The sequence below is a fragment of the Neovison vison genome, chromosome 5 (genome assembly GCF_020171115.1).
Source record: "Neovison vison isolate M4711 chromosome 5, ASM_NN_V1, whole genome shotgun sequence".
NCBI classification, from domain to species: domain Eukaryota; kingdom Metazoa; phylum Chordata; class Mammalia; order Carnivora; family Mustelidae; genus Neogale; species Neogale vison.
In genome coordinates this window covers 98,865,469-98,888,622 of record NC_058095.1, presented here as the reverse complement: position 1 = coordinate 98,888,622, position 23,154 = coordinate 98,865,469, and the positions used below count along the sequence as shown (strand labels likewise).

Here is a 23,154-nt window from a genome sequence, read left to right as displayed (position 1 = left end):
AAATCACACACACACACACACACACACACACACACACACAACATACATTATATTATTAAGTAAGTTTTGGGAAATTGTTTTAAACAGTAGAGGCACATCATAAAGGAGGTGATCTTCAACATCTATTTCATTCCTTTCAGGATCCCAAAATTGGGCTCCAAAAACCTAATCCAACATGAATCACCTATGTGTTGTTGTTGTTGTTGTTGTTGCTGTTGCTGTTTTTGAGGGGAGAAAGGTAGACAATGATTCATCAAAATTTCATGGCAGCAAATAATTGAAAGTTAGGTCAAGACTTAACCTGAGCAATCAAATTGGAGGAAAGGATGTTGTTCAGTAATTGAGAGAAAGGAGCTCTTCTGTCTATCCTCAACCTGGATATGAGAGCCTATAGCACTAAACTGACCTGGCAACTTCTTAGGACCACAAAAAATAGTAGCTATAGCAGCAAATAAAATCACGAGTATGGGTAGCCGAGCAGGCATACAGGAAAAACCGTGGGTCCTTGATGACGTAATTGAGACTCAGGCAACAAAATTCTAAAGTCCAACTTAATGGACATGTTTTACTGGCTATACTGATCTACTCCCCAACTTTCCACATCTTATTTCTGTGCTTGGGAACTCCCTTGGCTATTGGCTTCCATTGGGTTTGACTGTTAGAGACACCAGCAGGAAATTAAAGGACAAGAAGAAAATGAAGTTGGAGGGACCCTGGCTTTACTCCTTCAGGCCAATATACTATATTCTTTTACTGAAGACCACACTCTGGTCAGGTACAATTTCTCCCACACTATAGTAACTTTCTTTTTGAGTTATGATAAACACTCACTCCTCTCACTTCGGCAAACCTTGCTGATCTCCCTTAACAAGGCTCACAACATTTTAAAGAGCCTTGCCTTAAACTCTTTTCCATAACCAAGTCTGAGTGTGCTGTTTCCTGCTGGGACTATAAGTGATAAGTTACCTGTCACTAGACTTCCAGTTTCATTAGCAAGCGTAATTGCTAAATGTTTAAGCTACTTTGAATCATTTTTTTTTAATTAACAACAACAAAAATACTGAATACATCAGATAACCTCTAAGTTTCCTTCAAACTCATATTTTGGCAAAAGAAAACAAAGTACCTCAAAATTTGTTCATGAAATAGTCTAAATGTAATGAGTAAGAAAGCCTCTCATCATTAGACTACCTTCCTTGATAACTAAGTTATACCTTCTGAGACAAGGAAATAAAGCTAAGGGACGGTTAACCATTAGCTAATTATTAGTTGATGATAAAATAAAAATGGAATCTTTATTATCTATACTATTAACCCAGCAACTGATCTTTATATTTTTTTAAAAGATTTTATTTATTTATTTGATAGACGGAGATCACAAGTAGGCAGAGAAGCAGGCAGAGAGAGAGGAGGAAGCACACTCCCTGCTGAGCAGAAAGCCCCATGCAGGGCTGGATCCCAGAACTCTGGGATCATGACCTGAACCGAAGGCAGAGGCTTATCCCACTAAGGCACTTAGGTGCCCCGCAACTGATCTTTAAAAATAAAAAAGTGTGACTATTCATCTGGGAAGGTAAAAAACATATTCTTTGAAGTACTCAGACAAGGATGCAAATGCTTTTCACTTATTCAATTAAATCCAACAAATATTTATTAAGGCAGGCACTCTTTCTTTAGGTGCTGAAGACGTGGCAAGAGAACAAAAGTGATACTGTCCCTGCTTTCATTAAGCTGAAGCTTACATTCCAGTGAAAAGAGGCAGAAAATAAGCAAGTACAAAAAGAAGTCAGAATCGTGATGTAAAAAAATTAGCAGAGTAGGGAGACAGTTAGTGATGGTTATGTAAGAAGGGGTGATATTCTATTTAGAGTGATCAGGGAAGACTTCTCTGATAAGGTGTCATTAGCAAAATCCTAAATGAAGTGTAGAACCAATCCATTTTGGATATCTACAAAAAGAATAATGAAAGCAATGGGAAAATGCAAAAGTCCCGAGATGGACTCATGCTTACACTTTAGTTTTTAAGGGAAAGGGAGAGGCCTTTGCATGGCCAGTGTCTGCAACAAAGTAAAAAGGGGCATGATAAGAGATGATGTCAGAGGTAAGAGAATTATTAATTTACCCTCAGAAGGATGGAGCAGTAAGGTCTGAGACATTTTAGGAAGACTAGTCTGACTGCAAGTGAAAAACAGATTGTGGATAACCGACAGTGAAAGAAAAGATGACTGTTTGAAATACGATGATATCAATGTGATACAGAAAGGAGTAGGGTTTTAAGTAGGAAGCAGTCACTCATTCTGGGTATATTTTCATACCAACATAATTAGTAGGGTATGAACTTAGTGTGTGAAAAGAGTCAAAAAGATTAAAATTTTTGGTCTGAACTACTTGGTGAATGGCAATGCTATTAAGTAAGAGAAAACTGAGGGATGAATCATTTGAGAGGAAAATCAGTCTTGAAAATTTAGAAAGAAGAGGCACTAGTAGGAAAGAATAAAACAGGAGACCAAGGAAGTAGGAAGAAAACAAAGAAAGAATGCCGTCACAAAATACAAGTGAAAAGAGCATTTCAAAAAGGAAAGACTTTTAGAACGGAAATGTTAATAGGTCAAATAAGATGAAAACTGAGAATCTTAAGATGTAAGAATGTAAGACTACTGGTGACACTGACATGAGCCATTTTAAGGAAAAAATACTGAATGGAATAGGGGTGGATCTAAAACTAAATAGGGCTCCAGGAATATAAGGATGGATTAACATATGAAAAGCAATTAATGTAGTTCACTAAACTAAGAAAAAATTGAAGAAACATCATAATTATCTCCAATAATGCAAAAAAAGGTGTTTGATAAAACTTACCACCTATTTATGATTAAAAAAAAAAAACTCTTAGCAAACTTGTAGTAGAGAGCTTCTTAATTTGATTTAAAAATCTACAAAAGTAACCTACAGCATAAGCCATACTTAGTGGATGATTACTGAAAGCTTTGCACATGAGATCTGAAATAAGATAGGGATGCTCACTATTACAACTTCTGTTCAGCACTCTACTGGAAGTCTTAGCAATATCAAGGGAAAAACATAAAAGAATAAATACTGGAAAGAAAAAATTAAACGGCCATTCTCCGATGATGAGATTTTCTATAAACAAATGCTTCTGAGAAATCAACGAACTACTAGAATTAATAGAAGAAGAGCAATATAAAAGAAGAGTATATAAAGGTCGATATAAATACCAATTATATTTCTATATTTCTGGGACAAATAAAAAAACCAACATTTGAAAAACCTCAAGTTATCTAGAAATAAATCTAGCAAAAAGAAAGTTTTCTACACAGAAAACTACCAAAGAGATCTAAATAAATAGAAGAAAACACTAAATGTATGAACTGGATGGTTTAATATCAAGATATCAGTATAATACAATGAAAATTCTAGCATTTTTGATGGAAATTGAAAGGAATATATATATATATGTGTGTGTGTATATGTGTATTTATATATATTTATATATATATAAATTTACATTTATATTTGTGTGTGTATAAATGCAAAAACCCAAGAATAGCCAAAGCAATCTCAAAGACCAATAAAACTAGATGACACACTATGAGATATCAAATACTATAAGATATCAAAATACACTAAAAAGGCATACAAATTATGATAGTGCTGTACTGCCTCAAATGGGAAAACCCACAACAGATCAATTCTGGAAATGATCCCATTTATATAATGGTCATCAGATTCATAGCAAAAATTAAATTGTGATACAGTGGGAAGTCAACTTCAATAAACAGTTCCAGGCCAGCTAGCTACTACATACTTGAGGTTAAAAGAGAAATCTGACCTTATGCCTCACGCCCTACACAAAATTTAATTCTAGATGAACTGTAAATACAAATGTGAAAAGTAAAACAAAACTTTAGGAAGAAAACATAGAATAGTCTTGTGGCTTTGGGATACATTAGGGTCCAAAATGGGATAATACTAAAAGAAAATGAAACATGACATCTATGATAATTAAGGACTTCCATTCACCAAAACGTCATTAACAGAACGGAAAAGCAAGCCACAAGAAAGTGATATTCATGATACATACCCAACAAAGATCTCATATCTGTCATAAAAACAGGATTTCCACAAATCAATAAAAAAATGATAGACAATTCAAATGAAAAAGGGCAAACACTCTGAACAGGTGTTTACCAAAAAAGGATAACTACCAAAAGACAATGTATGAAAATGTTCAACTTAATTTGTCATCAGGGGAATGCAAATTAAAACATAATTTGATCTATAGAATATAAGACTATCTTTGCAAATCATATATCAAATGAAGATTGGTGTACAGAATAAAAAATTGCTACAATTCAATAATGAAAAGAAAATACAATGTTTTTAATGGGCAAAAATTTTAAATAGACATTTCTCTAAAGAAAATATACAAATAGCCAATAAGCACATGAAAAGATACTAAACATGATTAGACATCACAGAACTGCAGACAAAACATGATATGTCATTTCACACCCACTAAGACAAGCTAGAATAAAAAAAAAAAGACAATTAACAAATGTTGGCAAGGATGTGAAAAAACTAGAAACCTGCTGATGAAAATGTAAAATGATGGAGCCACTTTGGAAAACAATCTGGCAGTTTCTCAAGTGTTTAAACATTGAGTAACGATAGGACCCAGCAAATCAATTCACAGATAGGTATCTACCAAAGAGAAATAAAAATATATGTCCACACAAAAACTTGTACATGAACATTCACAGCAGCTTTATTCATAACATCAAGGTGGGAAAAACACAAATATCTATTGACATTTGGATTTATAAACAAAATGTGTCATATACAACAATTAATATAAATTAAAAGGATGAAAGTACTGATACATGCTGCAACATGGATCAAAGTTATACACATTATGGCACATGAAATGAGACACAAAAAAACAAAATATATGACCTCACTTATATGAAATATCTAGAGTACACCAAATCAGAGTCCAAAGTAGATTTCAGGTAGCCTAGGAGTGGGGAGGTCTTCAAAGGAAATTGGGCAAACTGGCAAAAGACATAAATAATTACTCCACAAAAAAGAAAGAGTGGATGTACTATAAGTAATATGATAATATGTCCCATCTTACCCAATTTTCCACAAATACAAATTAAAACCACAATGAAATAATATTTTATACCAAACTTGACAATATAATTTTAAGGATATTAATTTTGAGAAAGAAGAAGAACTGATTATAATGTCATTTTTTAATTTAAAGTCCTTTTACTGAATTTCTAATTTTTAAAATTGTTTTAAGATTTTATTTTTAAGTAATATCTATGTCTAACTTGAGGCTCAAACCTGGAACCCTGACATCAAGAGTCACATGCTCTACTGATGGAGCTAACCAGGTACCCCTCACTGAATTTCTTATTTTAAGCTAAGTTTTAACTATAAAGGAATGCTCACTTTAGAATTATACTGGTAAACTCACAGCAAATAGATGAAAAGAATATTCAAGGGGTAGCTCCTGTTACTGATCTTGTCATACACAGTAAAATCACAAAGGCATTTCATAATACCTAATTCATGTAAAACATATTTCAACATAAAATCTTCTAAACAACTCTTAATACTCTAGATATAAAAAAATAGTTGTCAATAAAACCAAATATCTAATGAGAAGCTTAATTTTCCCTAAAAAATTGATCTATTTAATGACTGATTAAATGACTGATCTATTTAATAACATACCACTCCTCAATCACCAGTCCTTCGAGAAAGAAGAATACTTACTTCGAAGCAAAGATATAGGATTTGCTTACTTCGAAGCAAAGATAGGTTATAGGATTTCAAAGGCAGAGCAATCGGAGTTGAAAAAACTATCTCCAAAAGTCTTTTCAAGGGAAAAATAATTTTATTCCTCTAACTTGAGACCTCACCTCTATTATTTCTCAAATAGTTCATTTTCAGAGCAGCTCGGTGTTAGAGTTAACTGATAGAACAGGTTTGAGAGAACTAATGTGGATGACAGATACTCCTTAGGAAAGAAAAAGGCCAATACTTATATTCATGACCTTCCCCTTTAATTTTGAAAAGAAATCACATGATACAACCAGATTCTTATGAGACCATAATCAGAAACCTAGGATTCATTACCAGAATTAGTACAGTTGTGACTAAAGCAAAGAAGGTCATTAAAAAACAAAACAAAACAAAACAAAACAAAACAAAAAAAAACACACACAAGAAAAAAATGGCACAAAATGAGGAAAATTAAGTCCATCTAATTTGTATTGCTTATATTATGTAGTGATTAGAGAAAAGCTACCTTAAATAATCAGATATATGAAAAGCAGAGACAAATCACAAACTAATGTTTTGCTTATTACAAAAGAAAGATTGTTCACTTTATAACTGATTAAGGAAATCCATGTAAAATAAAAATTTAGAAAATCCATGTAAAATAAAATGGACAAAACTTTTCTAAGAAACCTAGTTTGAATGTAAAAATAGCAAAGAAACAACTAGATAAAAGAATTAAGGGGAAATACTTGTAACTTTGAAATAAAGACAAAGGAAAAAAGATTTGTTTAGTTTCTATCTTTACTCAAAATTCTTTATTTATATAGATTCCCTGCTCCCAATTTAATTCAATGTCTACATTTAAGTCTCACTACAAAATATAAAAGTAAATATTTGTGAATGAGCCAACAATAATGAGTAGTACATGAAAAGAGAAAGTATGGAGAAAATATAGTTAGGGGTTGTCAGTTCAGCTATGAACATAACACAATAAAACCATCAACACATATCACTTACCTTTTCAAGTAAGTAGCCAATGACTAAAAAGCCTTTTCCACCCAGCATCTGTTCTTGCATGGCTACTGAACTTTTAAGTAGTTCAACCAGGAATGCCAAAAGAGTAGCACTGCATGTAAAGTACAGATAATTTCATTATGTAATCATCAAATGCTGATTATAAACACAGTGTTCCATTTCAGAATTTTATTATGCCAAAAGATAACAACCAAATTCAAATCTAATCTAATTTTGCTGACAATGATTATTATATTTTATATTGTACAGGAATATATTTTCTCACAAGCATGAGAAAACTAGTCTCATCTCTTTAAAATTAAGTATCATAAATCAAAACATAAATGCATATTTTTTTATATTCCAAAGTCAAACACTGAAGGTCATCCACACATATGTACATTACCAGCTTCAAGTAAATCTAACATAAGAAACATACGCACAAATACATCAATTCTCCACAATAAAGACTTTCATCATAGTATTCTTTTAAAGAACATACTATCTTAGAGAATTTTAAATACGTATGTGATATTGCTTTGGAAAAACACACCTGTTTTTAAAATAAACTTTTCATTTAGACCTATTTTTCAAAAAATCTTATTTTTTTTTAGAAAATATCCAGAGAAATATGCAACATGTTATTTAATATGTCCATATATGCCCTCAGGAAAGCTCACAGGAACAGAAAAACAAATGATCTGTATAATATTGAAATGAAAGTGGCAGTTAATTACACAATGTATACACAAACACACAAAAGCACACAAAGATAAGTGCCCAAAGATAAAGCCCTTAATGTGTCTGTTGAATGAAAGAAGAAAACAAAAGAAAAATAAATGACTGCATTGAATTAAGCTTTGATAATATATTACTTCACAAAGTTATACTGAGATTTTTTCAACTAGCAGCATTAATACACGATGGCATTCCTAATTAAGAAAATATATATTCCTTCATTGTATATGGTTATTGTAGTTTATAATAAGTGACAAGCCAAACTTCATCAGCAATTAAAATATCTATTTGCTGTATTTTGTAATGTACCCTAAATTATCTATTTATATTCATAAGAAAGAGTAAAACCACAAATTTCTAAATATATTTTAAATTCACCAGTACTCATTACTGCAAGGAATTAAGAAAATCTGTTAAAGAGGAAAACTTGAAAAAACTAAAGTCCAAAAGTGATTTTATTCTCTCAAGTTATTCTCTTCTGGTTTCAATAGAATTGACAACACATTTCTCCGATAATGTGGCTATTCTTGTTCAAATCAGAAATATTCTCATTGAAAGAATCAATAGCAAAATTATTGTTATTATAAAAACTAATAGTTTAATGGGTTACATGACATTAGTCAGAAAAAACTGGAGTATATCTGGAAATAAAGTACTTCATTACAGGAAATTAAAATTGAATTACATTAATTGGCTCTATTTCTTTAAACCACACAAAAAAAGTTAACTGGTATCACAAGTCAAAGATGTCCTTTTACTTTGTCCTAAAGTTAGACATTTACAAATAAACCACAACTACCAAAGAATCTTTGGGGATTTTTTTAATATTTCTGTAAGGAAGAACAGTTATTAGGCAATCTATTCCATTTTTAATGAATTGTATCAATGATAAAAGCCACTTCACAAATAACTGCACAGGTATTACTACACAAAATATTTCTACCTAAATGTTTGAGAAGAATAAAGAAACTACTGCACAGAGATTACACAATGTCCTAATCTTTTCATGGAATTCTTACCTACACTTAACTTAATGATGTAGGGGGAAAGATGACTAAAATTCCTAAAAACCAGCACTGCCAAAAAGAAATGCCTATGGTTCCTATGGTCCATAAAAAAAAAAAATGCAAAAAAAAATATTTTTTATAAAACAATCACCCTCTATATAAAATTACCATGGATTTTCTTATACTTTTCTATCAGAAGCGCTACTTTCTCAAACATCTAAGGAATTAGCTCAGACTTCTCTTCACAGTGGAGTTCCATTACAAAATCAGAAATATTAATTTTATTCCCAAATCTTAACACATGACTATGCTAACCCATATAAAGTTAATTTCACTTCAGTTTTAGCTACAACAACAATTGAAAAGTCAAATGCATTCACTAGCGAAAGTATTTTACATTTATACCTAAAACTGAATGCAATAGCAATACCACATCTTTAAAAAAAAAAAAAATCTTTAAAATAGGTATATTTGACATGGTGGATGTAATAGTAAATAGATGGCCATCTTCGAAGAGTTACATTTTCAAACATAATTTAACAAACTTACCAGTAACTAAAATGCATCGGATTGCTGCGGGGCTCACAATAAACTTGCAAAATTCTGTGTACTGCCATACAAAATTTCTCTCCATTCTTGCCTATTTCCAACTCCCCTAGATACAAAGGCAAATATAAAGGATACTTCAGCCCATTCCTATATCTCCTACATACCACTTCCTGTCTAGACACATCAGTTCATCTGCAGAGGATCTAAGTATATAGGATAACCCAAAACCAAGTATCTGTGTCAGCCAAGACTAGTATACACAACATAGAAGATTCTCTTGAAAAGTATAGCAATACCTAGAAACAGATTTTCATGGAATCTTTTACTTGACAAACAAAAAGCATAGTAACTTTTAGCTCATAAAATAAAATTGCTAAACTTTTCAATAGACAGTGCTATAACATATCGTGTTCTATACGTAGCAATTCTACTTCAGGAATAGTTTAAGGGTGTTTAATAATCCTGTCTCCCTTTAAGGAAAACAACACTAACAATCTATACTGTTATTTTTAAAATATAATTACCATCTTCCAGTTCTTAGAAAGCTCCCATTAAATTAGACAATAGTATTCATTTCAAGTAACATAAAGTGCTAGGCCTTAGGAAAAATGAAGAAAATAGTATAATAATACCTCTAATGACAGCATATTTATTATCTCTCTAGAGCTTTCTGGTCCATATAATTAAAGAATCCCACATAGTTTTCACCCACAAATACCTGAGAATATTTAATAACTATGCATGAACATGACTAACTTCTGTTTCTAATGAAAAATATGTACTATATTTAGGTTCCATTAAAATTTATATATAGATTTGGATTTGATTTTAATGTAACTTTATCCGTTTCAGTTTGTCCATTATTTATTTTTTAAAAGTAACTAGTGTGGACAACTCATGTCATGTGATCCTAAAAGTTTTATTATCTTTGACATATTTCATTATTTAAAGATGTAATATATCATAAGGAGAGACCGAATATATGACAGAAATTATTAAGATTGAATATGTAACCTAAGTTCAGTTCAAAGACAAGTTCTTAGAATATAGAAACTGGCTTTTCAATCTGCTTTGTACTGAAACAAGCCAAGTACTTCAGTTAGATGAACTGCTTAAATATACTGATATAATGTAAATAATGTATATAATGTAAAAAATTAAAGACTGCCCAAGATCCAACACCTCTTCCCCTTTTAAAAGGGTGTTTTTAATATCTTAAGAAACACTATGGACTAAGTAATTGCCAGAACAAACTCAGAAGCAGATTAAGTTCCATTGAGATTAAGGTCCCAGTAGGGTAACTCTTGACTTTTTCTAAGGTTTCATCTTTCATGTAGCCTAATTTGTTATTGAGATATATTGAAATCTTGCAAAGGATGATTAAAATTATACAAAATATCTAATACCATTGTTTCTATGCTATGTTTTTGACTAGAAAACTTTTCTGAGATGAGAGTGATCACAGCAGGAACAAAACTGTAAAAGAAATCAACTCAAGTCCATACCCAAGATAATTTCTCACTCAAGGCAATTAATTTCTAGTGACACACATGGAAAAATAAGCCTCACAAAAGTTAGAAGAGTTAAATTCCTTCACAGTTCAAAATCAGAAAGCTCTAAACCAAAATTTCTAATTACAGGTACATCTAATGGTCACTTTTAGACAATGTATTCCTGAAGATGCGCTCTTAAAAGAACACTGCCTACCTCCTATGAATGCAATGAACCTGATACGCAAACTGTCACATTCATCAGTGGAAATCAAGTGGAGATACATGCTGAAATAAGTAAAATACATTTATCTGCAGAGTAAAATAAGGAAAACAGTGAAATGCAGCACAGTAAAATGTAAGGACAGATGGAATACACTGGTAGCACATGAAATCACTAAGCCTGCCTTTAGCCAGGAAATATCTCAGTAATTTCTACCTTTTCTTACAGCCTGATAAGGAAACAGGCAGCCTTATAAATTGGAATTGCTAATACTGTCATGGCTATTTAAGAGTATTCTTTAAAGGCCCTATTTTAATCAGGCTATTACACATTTTTACCTTCTTCTGGTAACAGATTATGACTTTATGTTTCATCTGATATGTTATTTCTGACCAAATATAGCCAAAAAGTCTAAGTTTATAAACTTATAACTGAAATATCTCAAAATCTTTCTTATGTAGGAAACAAAATTTTAAAATTTTTACTTCTAAAGGAACTTATTCTAAACCTCTTATGACGTAGTTGTATATTATATAGTATCTACTGGTATTAACATAGTTTGAGAACAAAATAGCCTTTTGATCAGCTCCATTCATAACTCTAAAAAAACAAAAGATACTTAATAAAAAGGCTCTATTGTAGCAGAAATAACTCTCAAAGTCTACTATTTTCAATTTAATCCCAACTGAAAAATGACCACTTATAATACTCTAAATGTGCTTGTCCCTTTATGAAAATTGAGTAGACATACTACAGTAATGTGTAATCCATGGATACATGAATACTTCAGAAATTTCATGATGTAACCTCCTAACACCCAAGTAGCTCAAAATTTCAAAAGTGAGACAGAGAGGTCATAATGACACATGTGTGACCTTAACTATGCATGCATCCTCCAATGCCATTCAAGATCAAAATATGCCACAGCAGGAAGGCCAAATGGCCAGTCCTTTATCCTGGTGCTAGCTCCATTTTCAGCCAAGCCCAGCCTATTTAACAGAAGCAGGGTTAAAAAGTCCACCCTGGAGGTGCTAAAATTATCCAATAAGGAAAATAGTAACAGCTGACTGCACAAAAAGCTGAAATACTTATTTCGTATTCAGGCTTTATAGGAATTTTCTGTTGTTTTTAATTATCTTTTAAATAATCAGGCAAAATAAGCCTGACTTTTTTTTATTCTTTCTTTTCTTTTGTGTTTGTGTATACAATTCTAAAAATGACAGAATTGTAGATTTGTATAACCGCACCACAATCAAGATATAGATCAGTTCCATCACACCAAGAAAAACCTTCATTTATCCTATCCCTTCTCAGCTTTATAATCACATCCTTCCAACTCCCATCATCTTGAATAACTACTCATCTCTTATCTATCACTACAGTTCTGACATTTCAACAATGTCCTATAACTTGAATCATACATATGCATCCTTCTGAGTTTGTCTTTCTGACCTCAATATATTGCCTCTGAGACGCATCCCAAGTAGCTGTGTATGTCAAGAGTTTATTCCTCTAATTGCCGACTAGTATTTCATTTTACAAATGGATTACCACATTTTGTGTACATCTGAGTTGTACCTAGTTAACAATTGTGAATAGGACTATTATAAATATTCATATAAAGGCTTCTGTGGGAACACAGTTTTCACTCATTTCTCATAAATACAAACCTATGAGGAGAGAGGCTGAATAAGAAGGTAACTGTGTATGTTTAACTTTGTAATAAACTGCCAAACTGCCAGAGTGGCTGTACCACTTGGCAATAGCACCAGTAATCTATTCCAGTTGCTTCTCATCCTTGCTAGCACTTGGCACCATAAGTATTTTCTATTTTGGCTATTCTACTAAGTGTGTAGCTATATCTTAAACTAGTTTTAATATACATTACCCTATTGATTAATGATGCTGAACATCTTTTCATGTGCTATTTTGACATCCTTATATCCTCTTGGGTCAAGTGTCTGTTCAAGTTTAAGCCCATTTTTTAAATTGAATTTTATGTTTTCCCACTATTAAAGCTTAAGGGACTTCTTTACATATTTTTGATATAGTCTTTTGTCAAGTAAAAATTTTTCTACCATCTTCCTCCAGTCTGTAACATGTCTTTTTGTTGCATCTTTGGAAAACTAAAAGATTTTAACTTTAATGAAGTCCAAGTCAAATTTATCAATTTTTGTCTTTTATGTACATCCTTCTATTATCATGTCTAAAATGATGTTGCCTAGTTTAGATCACAAAGATTCTGCCCTATAGGCTTTCTTCTATATGTTCAATAGTTTTATATTTTAGATTTAGAGTTAATTTTGAGTTAATTTTTTTAAGGTGTGAGGTTAGATCAGGAACCATTTTTTGGCATATAAATATCCTTCCTCTCTTAGACTGATTTTGCACCTTTGCTACAAATCAATTGTCCATATATGTGCAAAACTATTTCTGGACTCTATTCTGTTGTAAAGAAACATGTGTCTATCACCTTGCTGATATCATATACTATATTCTTTCTTAGAGCTTTATAGTACATCTTAAAGCCAGTAAGTATTATTTCCTTACTTCAAAGTAAGGGAATTCTTCTTCAAAGTCATTTCAGCTATTCTTGTTACTTTATCTTTTCATTTAAATTTTAGAATCACCTTGCGTATATCAACCAACAAAGCTAGCCAGGATCTTAATTGGTATTGTGTTAAATCTATAGGTCTCTTCAATGACATCTTTACTATTTTGTGTCTTCCTATACATGAGCACAATATATCTCATCATTTAATTAATACTTTCATTTCTTTCATCAGCAATTTATAGATTTCAGCACAAAGATCCTTACATGTTTTGGACATTGATATTTTCAATACTTAACTTACTTTCTTCAATTTCTAAAGCTATTGTTAAAGGTATTTTTCATTTGGTATCCTACTATACATTGTTAATGCACAAAAAATTTATTTTTGTATGAAAAACTGGTCTCTTGCAAATTTTCTGAATTTACTTACTAGAATTTTGAGTGTATTAATCCTTAAGAATTTTTTACATAGACAATCATGTCATCTGTAAAAGGGACAGCTCGATTTTTTTCCTTTCGAACCTGAATGACTTTTGATTCTTTATTTTGCTTTACTGTAATGGTTAGACCTCTAATTTGGATCAAAATCACAAAGGTACGGCTCAGAGCTGAATTCATACATAATGTTATTGAGCGACTTCCCAGGTTCTTCCCTTTCCATGATTTCCCCAATAATTTCTGGTTGTGGGGCCCTTCTTTTCATTTCTGTTGTCAAAACGCTAGTCCTTCAATTTCCTCACTGTGCTGCACACTTCTATAATGCTGTTCAAATTCAGGGCAAACCAGTAGTAAAAGAGAGATGAAACAAAGTAACATAGAGGTTTCTGGTTCTGAAAGTAAAAATCCTGGAATCCAAAAGTCCATGCATTCTATCAAGTAAAAAGCTAAACAAACTGATATATATCAACAGCTCTTCTAGGATCCAATAAGAGAGGAGAAGAACAAGGCAAACCGATGCCCTAAAGATTTGGGAGACAAAGAGCAAACTATAGGGAGTCATGGATTATTGGAGCAGAGACACACAAGTGGACATCACTATGGCAAACAGTGCCCAGGTAGGGAAAACTAAACTGTAATTGACAAATTGCCAGAATCTCAGTGATTTCAGCCCCTCCAGAGAGAGGACTCTACATTTGTAGTATGATTTATTTCCAGGAGATCAACCAGATTTTATTAAGCAACAGAAAAATCCTCCCGGGCTTTCCAGGGGAAAAGAAAATGAACTTGAAATATACCAGAGCAATCTGTTAACAAGGCCTGCCCTCAGGAGAAACTAGTTAACCAATCCTAACCTGCTGAGGTATTTTAAGAGCCCAAATGACTGAGAGAAGGGAAATATCTAACTATAGCCAACTACAGTCATCTTTTCCCACCCAATAGGGCTGAAAAAAACCCTGAGAAACACTTGTGAAGTTTCTAGTTCAGCGGCATAAACTGACTAAAAACAAACAAACAAACAAAAAACAGTATTTAATCACAAGGCTGAGGATGCTTTCTCTCCCCAACACCTCACCACCACATTCCTATAGGCCTTTTTATAGCAGTTCCTTTTACCAAGTCCATGGTGTCTGACTATCAAGAAAAAATTATGCTAAGCCCTTATGGTAAGGGCTCTAATGATAAAAGAGACATCATAAAAGAACAAATGGACAATGTAAAAGCAGAGAGATGGAATTCCTAAGAACAAAAAAGAAATGCTATCAGTAAAAAATACTGCAAAAGAAATGAGAAGTGTGTTTGATGGGTATATTAGTAGACTGAACATGGGTGAGGAAAAATCTGTAATCTCAAGTATATATCAACAGAGTCCTCAAAAACCCAAAACCAGAGAACAAAAACTAAATAAGAAAAAGAATACCAAGTGCTGTGGGACAACTACAAAATGTGTAACATACACATAATGGGAATACCAGAAGGAGAAGAATACTAGAAAGGAACAGAAGAAATATTTTTTAAAAACAATGATTAAGAATTTCCCCCAAAATTTTTATCAGAAACCAAACCACATATTCAGAAAACTCAGAGAACACCAATCAAGATAAAAGTCAAAATAAACTATACCTAGGTATATCATTTTCAAATTAAAGAAAATCAAATATAACAAAAGATTACTACAAGAAACCAAAGGGAAAAAACACAATACCAAGAATGGAAGTAAGATAAGAATTACATCTGATTTTTCCTCAGAAACCATGCAAGAGAATGGAGTAAAAAATTTAAAGTGATGGAGTAGGGGAGGGGAGGAACCCAGCAACCTCAAGTTCTCTACTCTGAAAAATTATCTTTCAAAAGTGAAGGAAAAATAAAGACTTTCTCAGACAAAAACTGAGGATATCTGTTGCTAGTAGACCTAGCATGCAAAAAAATGTTAGCAAAATTTCTTTAGCAAGAAGAAAAATAATAAAGTTCAGAAACTTGGATCTATATAAAGAAAACCAGAGCACTAAAGAAGGAATAGTGAAGGTAAAATGAAAACTTCTATTTTTTTTAAACTTTTTTAAAATTCTAAATGATCTAATATACAACAGTTTATTCAAAATAGTAACAGCAACACTGTATTTCATCATGTATACTTATACATATGTATATATGCCTATGTATGCTTCTATATGAAATTAATGACATATGAATGATACTAGGAATAAGAAGGAATGATTATTTTGTTGATATGAAGTACACACAATACCCATGCAGTTGTATATTGTTGATAGTAGAATTTAGTTGCAAACTCTGTGGCAACAATTTAAAAAGGTTAATAAAGTAATTTTAACTGATGTGCTTCTAAGAAAGGAGTCAAAATGGAATTATACAAAATGCTTACTTAAAATCAAAAAGGCAGAAAAACAGTAGAAGATCAAAGCAGGAATAAAGAACAAGAGAACAAATATAAAACAGTAATAAACATGGCAGCTATTAATCCAACTACAAAAATAATCAACTTGAATGTCAATGTCTAAATGCATCAATTAAAGGTCAGAAACTGTCAGGATAAAGTGAAAAACACAATCCATCTATATGTTGTCTAAAATAGACCTAGTTTAAATATAAAGACACATACAGATTTAAAGTATATATAGGAAAAAATATACCATGTTAACAATAATCAAAAAAAGTAGAGGTACCTACATTAACTTTGTATAGGGGAGTCTTCAAAGCAAGGAAAGTAATCAGAGATTAAGAAGGGCATTATATAATGATAAAGGTGTCAATTCTTCAAAAAGCATTACATTTCTTAAAGTGTCTGTGCCTAACAACAGAGCATCAAACTAGTGAGGCAAATACCACTAAAACTACAAGAAGAAACAGATGAATCTACTGTCACCCTTGGAGACTTCAACACCCCTCTCTCAGAAATAGACAAATACAGCAGGCAGAAAATCAGTTAGGACATCACTCAACTCAACAACACCAACAAATAACTGGAGATCATTGATATCTATACATGACTTCATCTGACAACAGCTGAATACACATTTCTGTGAAGCTCACATGGAACATTCACTAAGTAAGATCATATTCAGGGCTATAAATGGCATCTTACAAATTAAATTTTCTCTTTATTTATTAAGGAGAATAAAAAATCATATATGTCTACTATCAGATCACAATAAAATTAATAATTAGAAATCAAAACCAGAAAGATAACTGGAAAATCCCATAACATGTGAAGATTAAAAGCACATTTCTAAATAACATGAGTCAAAGAAATCTTATGATATAGTAAAAATATTTTGAAAGAAATGAAAATAATTGAAAGAAATGATAATAATTTTTGGAATGGAGTGAAAGCAATGCTTACAAGGAAATTTACAGCACTGAATGTTGTGATACTGGATTTATAATATCAGTATACATATTTGGTCTTCATCCCTCTTTCTGGCACAAAGCTCCTAAAACCCTTGAAATTTCCTAAGTGATGAGTGTGAGAAAGATGTCTTTTGTCATGTTAATGAGATGACTTTTGAAATTCAGCTAAGGACAAGACCTAGTTGCCAGTGAAGCCAACCATATGATAAGAAGATTGGAACTTTCAGTTCCACTTGCCCCACCCAGTCTTTCAGGAAAGGAGAGAACCTGGAGCTCAAGTTCAATCACCAAGAGCCAATGACTGAATCAATCATACCTATATAACAAAATCTCCATAAAATCCCAAAAGGACAGGGTTCAGAGAGCTGATCTGTAAGCATGGAGATGGAGACAGAGTGGCATGCCTGGAGAGGACATGGAAGCTCTGTGCCCTTTCCCCATACATTGCCCTATGCATTTCCTCCATCTGGATGTTCATTGAACCATTCTTCTGTATCTTTCATCATATCTTTTTATCACAAACCAGAAAGCCAGTAATTAAAATATTTCCCTGAGCTCTGTGAGACACTCTAGCAAATTAATTCAACTGAAAGTGGTGGTGGTAGGAACCTCTGATTGATAGTTAGTCTGTTACATGTCCAGGTAACACCTGGCATCAGAAGATCAAGGAGGGGGTCGATCAAATTTCCAATCTATAGTCAGTTGGTCAAAAGCACATGTGATAATCTGGGCTTATGAGTGGTGTCCTAAAGTCAGAGCAGCAATCTTCTATGACTGGGCCCTTAACATGTGGGATCTGACACTATCTCCAAGTAGACAGTATTAGAATTGAATTAGGGGCACCTGCGTGGCTCAGTCATTAAGTATGACTTCGGCTCGGGTCATGATCCCAGGGTTCTAGGAACAAGCCCCACACTGGGCTCCCTGCTTGGCAGGAAGCCTGCTTCTCCCTCTCCCATTCTCCCTGCTTGTATTCCCTCTCTCTGTGTATCTCTCTCTGTCAAATAATAAATCAAATCTTAAAAAAAAAAAAGAGAATTGAATTAAATTGTAGGACAACCAGCTAATGTTATAGAGAATTGTTTGGTGATGGCAGTGGTATAGGGAACCACCTCTCCACACACACAGGAATCCTTAGTTCAAACCTCTATTATGCACCCCTAGAAAAGAAGAAAGATCTAAAATAATTATCTACATTTCCACCTTTGGAAACTAGAAAAAGAAGAGTAAACTAAATCCAAAGTAAACATAAGAGAAGAAATAGTAAGAATTAAGGTATAAATGAAAGCAACTGGAAAGAGCAAATCAATAGAGAAAATCAATGAAACAAAAAGGTGATTCATTGAAAAGATCAATAAAATTGATTAAGCACCAAACCAGCCTAAGAAAAAAAAGAGAGAGGACACGAAATACTAATATCAGAAATGAAAGAAGAGATGTAACTAGAGATCCTGTGGAAATTAAAAGGACAAAAAGGAATACTAGGAACAATTCTATGCCCACAGATTTGATAACCTAATGAAAAGGACCGGTAACCTGAAAGACACAACCTGTCAAAGCTCACACAAAAAGAAAGACATTCTGAACAGATCTAGATCTATTAAAGAAACTGACTCAATAATTAACAATGTTCCAAAACAGAAAGCACCAGGCCCAGATGGGTTCACTAGTGAATTCTATCAAACAATTTAAATGGAAAGAAATTATACCAATTCTCTACAATATCTTTCAGAGGGTCGAAGCAGAGTAATTACTTCCTAACTCATTCTTTGAGCCCAACATCTCTCTAATACCAAAACCAGACAAAAAGATTTTAAGAAAACTATGGACCAGTACCTCCCACGAACTTAAGTACAAAATACCTCAACATAATATGGTAAATTGTATCCAAAAAAGCATAAAAAGAATTATACAATACAATCACGTGGGATTTATCCACAGTATGCAAGGCTAGTTAAAGATTCAAAAATCAATTAATATAATCTATCACATCAACAGCTGAAAAAGAAAAATGATGTGCTCATATCGATAGATGCAGAAAAAGCATTTGACACAATTCAACAACCATTCATGATAAAAAAAAAAAAATGCTTAGTAAAAAAGGAACTTTCCCAACTTGATAAAAACTATCTATTAAAACTCTAAAGGTAGGGGCACCTGGGTGCCTTAGTCAGTTAAGCACCTGCCTTCGGCTCAGGTCATAATCCCAGGATCCTGGGATTGAGCCCTGCGATGAGCCCTGTGACGGGCTCGCCACTCAGCAGGGATCCTGCTTCTCCTTCTCCCTCCACGTTCTCCTCCCCACCCCACATGTTCCCATGCTCAAGCCCGCTCTCTCTCTCCTGCTCTCTAATAAATAATATCCTAAAAACAAAAACAAAAACAAAAACCTACAGCTAACATCATACTTAATGATGAAAGCCACAAAGATTTCCCACTAAGATCAGACACAAGGCAATGATGTCTCCTCTCATCACTCCTTCTCCACATCATACCAGGAGTCCTTGCTATTGTGATAAAAAAAGAAAACATATACAAATTGGCAAGGAAGACATGAAACTGTCTTTGTTTTTTAGGTGGTATGATTATCTGTATAGAAAAATCCAAAAGAATATACAAAAGTCCTCTTGGAACTAATAAGAAATTATAGCAAGCTTGCAGGATATAGATTAATTTAAAAAGTCAATTATTTTCCTATAAACAAGTGAAATTTGAAATTAAACCTTTAGTATTATTAACTTTAGCAACCCCCCCAAAAGTACTTATGTGTAAATCTAACAAAATATATACATAATCTAAGTGATAAAAATTATAAAACTCCAGAATGATATAAAAAATGAACTAAGTAAATGGACAGTCCAGTAGATGAATAGGAGTAATAAATACTGCTAAGATGTCAGTCCTTCCAAATTGATCTACAGGTTCAGTGCAATACTAGCCAAAACCCAGTAAGTTATTTTATGGATAATCATAATGTATTCCAAAGTTTATATGAAGAGGCAAAAAATAGCCAACAAAGTACTAAAGAACAAAGTTGGAGGACTGACACTACCAACCTCAAGACTTACTATAAAGCTATAGTCATCAAAATAGTATGGTATTGGTGAAAGAACAAAAAATAGATCAATGGATAGAACAGAAGAGAGAGCCCAGAAATAGACACCAATAAATAGTCGGCTGATCTCTGACAAATGGAACAAAGTGTCTTCAATAATGCTGCTGGAAAAACTGATCAACCACATGATAAAGTAAAGTAAAAAAGTAAATCCAGAAAAAAGTAAATCCAGAAAACAGACCTTAACATGCTTCACAAAAATTTACTTGAAATGGATCACAAACCTAAATATGAAATGCAAAACTAAGTAACTCCTAGAAGATAACATAAGAAAAAAAACATACAAGACTTTGAGTATGGGGATGACTTTTTAGATACAACACCAAAGACACAATCCATGAAGAAATAATTGTTAAGTTGGACTTCATTAAAATTAAAATCTTCTCCAGGAAAGACACTATAAAGAGAATTAAAAGACAAACCACAGATTGGGAGAAAATATTTGCCAAAGACATATATGATGAAGGATTATTATTCAAAATATAAAAAGAACTCTTAAAACTGAACAGTAAGAAACAAATAAGATGACTAAAAAATGAACCTCAGGCCTGAACAGACACCTCACTGAAGTAGATATACAGATGACAAATAGAGATATAAAAAGATACATCACGTCATCATCAAAAAGATGATGCATATAAAAAAGATGCATCACATCACGTCATCAGGGAAATGCAAATTAAAACATTGAGATACCACTACACAGCTTCTACAATGGCCAGATTCCAGAACACTGACACACCAAATGCTAATGAGGTTAAAGAGCCACAGGAACTCACATTCACTGCTGGTGGAATGCAGAAAATGGTATGGCTACTCTGGAAGACAGTTGAGAGGTTTCTTACAAAACTAAACATACATTTATCATATGAACCAGCAATCACGCTCCGCGATATCTACCCAAAGGAGTTGAAAATTTAAATCTACTGAAAAACCTGTAAAGTGTTTGCAGCTTTAGTCATAATTGCCCAAACTTGGAAACAACCAACATGTCCTTCAATAGGTGAATGAATAAATAAACTGCTACATACAAAGGAATGTATATATTCAGTGCTAAGAAGACATGAACATTGAATCATGAAAAGCCATGGAGGGATCCTAACTGCATATTACTATGTGAAAGAAGACAATCTGAAAAGGTTACTTATTATATTACTTCAACTATGGCATTGTGGAAAATACAAAACAAGAGACAATAAAAAGACCAATGGTTTCCAGGTAGAGAGTATGAGCAGCAAAAGGATGAATAAGTGGAGCACAAAGAATTTTTAGGGAAGTAAAAATACTTTTTATGTTATTATATGATAGGTACATGTCATTATACTTTTGTCCAAACCCACAGAATGTAAAACACCAAGAGTGAATTCTGAGATGCTACAGACTTTGAATGATTATACTGTAATAATTTAGTTTCATCCTTGATTTAAAAAAAAAAAAAGTCATTCTGGTGAGTGACATTGAATAAGGGAGAGGGTATCTATTTGTGGGGAAAGGGAGTGTAGGGAAATCGCGGTACTGTCTTGATTTTATTGTAAACCTAAAACTGCTCTAAAACAATGAAGTCTCTAAAAAAATTAACACAAATTTTGGGGCGCCTGGATAGCTCCGTCGTTAAGTGTCTGCCTTCAGCTCAGGTCATGATCCTAGGGTCCCGGGATGAGCCCCAGGTTGGGTTCCCTGTTCCAGGGGAAGCATGCTTCTCCCTCTCCCACTCCCCCTGTGTTCCATCTCTGTCTGTCTCTCTGTCAAATAAATTTAAAAATCTTAAAAATATTTAAAACAAATTCTAAAATTTAAAAATAAAAAGAATATCAAAAGCAAAAGAAATTATGCAGAGAAGAAAGTTTGGGGTTTTTATTTAAGGCATGTTGATTTTGTGATACCTTCTACATGGTTTGGGTATAGGGACCTAAATAGAAGATAACTAGAAAAGAAGTTTGGGGGACGCCTGGGTGGCTCAGTTGGTTGGACGACTGCCTTCGGCTCAGGGCGTGATCCTGGAGTCCCGGGATCGAGTCCCACATCAGGCTCCCAGCTCCATGGGGAGTCTGCTTCGCTCTCTGACCTTCTCCCCTCTCATGCTCTCTCTCAGTCTCTCTCTCTCTCAAATAAATAAATAAAATCTTTAAAAAAAAAAAAAGAAGTTTGGGAGTTGTCAGCATAGGTAATAAGACCGTGGACCTAGAAACAAAATAAAGTAAAAACAAATATAATTACAATACTAAACTGACTAGAATCTCCTGATAATGACTTATTAATTCTTTTCTTAAAGATTCAACTCAGTGCACATACTGGTCATCACATCCAGGGAAGAGTAAGGAAAAAGAGCCTCAACAATGGGGACACTCTTAGTATTATACCCACTTTTCATCAGAAAATCTGGGCTTCTGAAAGTGAAGAGATCAGCGTGTGACAATAGTTCTTGTAAAAGCAAATAATATTTATTTTAGCTTTAGACTCTGATTATCACAAAACCAAAATGAATGAAGAATTTTTCTTATTTCTAAAAGGAATACAAAGAGAGAAAAGTTAGAAGAAATGAATGCTATTTCATGTGAAAAATAACAAGATTGTGTCGGACTGATTGAAATATCAAAGGAGAAATTACATGGATATACAAACTAGAGGAAAATTAAGGCAACTAATTCAGTAAAGATGTGCTTATAGTTGCCAAAATTTATGCAACAAATAATTTGCAGTTACCTTTTTGACAAAGCAATTATCTTTTTGGGGTGGGGGCAGCAAAGATAAAGCAAAAGCCTTGACCTCCACAGAGCAAAAAAAGGTACTAAAATGAAATAACACTCACTAACACAGCATTAAAAACGCATTTCACTAAATTT

General features: G+C 33.0%; 1 protein-coding gene across 9 annotated transcripts in view; it reads right to left on the bottom strand.

Moving 5' to 3' along the window:
• Positions 1-23,154, bottom strand: part of NBEA (neurobeachin) — a 667,980-nt gene that overhangs the window by 513,174 nt on the left and 131,652 nt on the right. For 8 of the 9 annotated variants that reach the window (XM_044249587.1, XM_044249579.1, XM_044249580.1 and 5 more), the window contains exon 11: positions 6,832-6,940. In XM_044249587.1, coding sequence (XP_044105522.1) covers positions 6,832-6,940 — 109 coding nt within the window. Of the gene's footprint in view, positions 1-6,831; positions 6,941-9,122; positions 9,229-23,154 lie in introns of all 9 variants that reach the window. The other variant, XM_044249585.1, reaches the window with a different exon arrangement.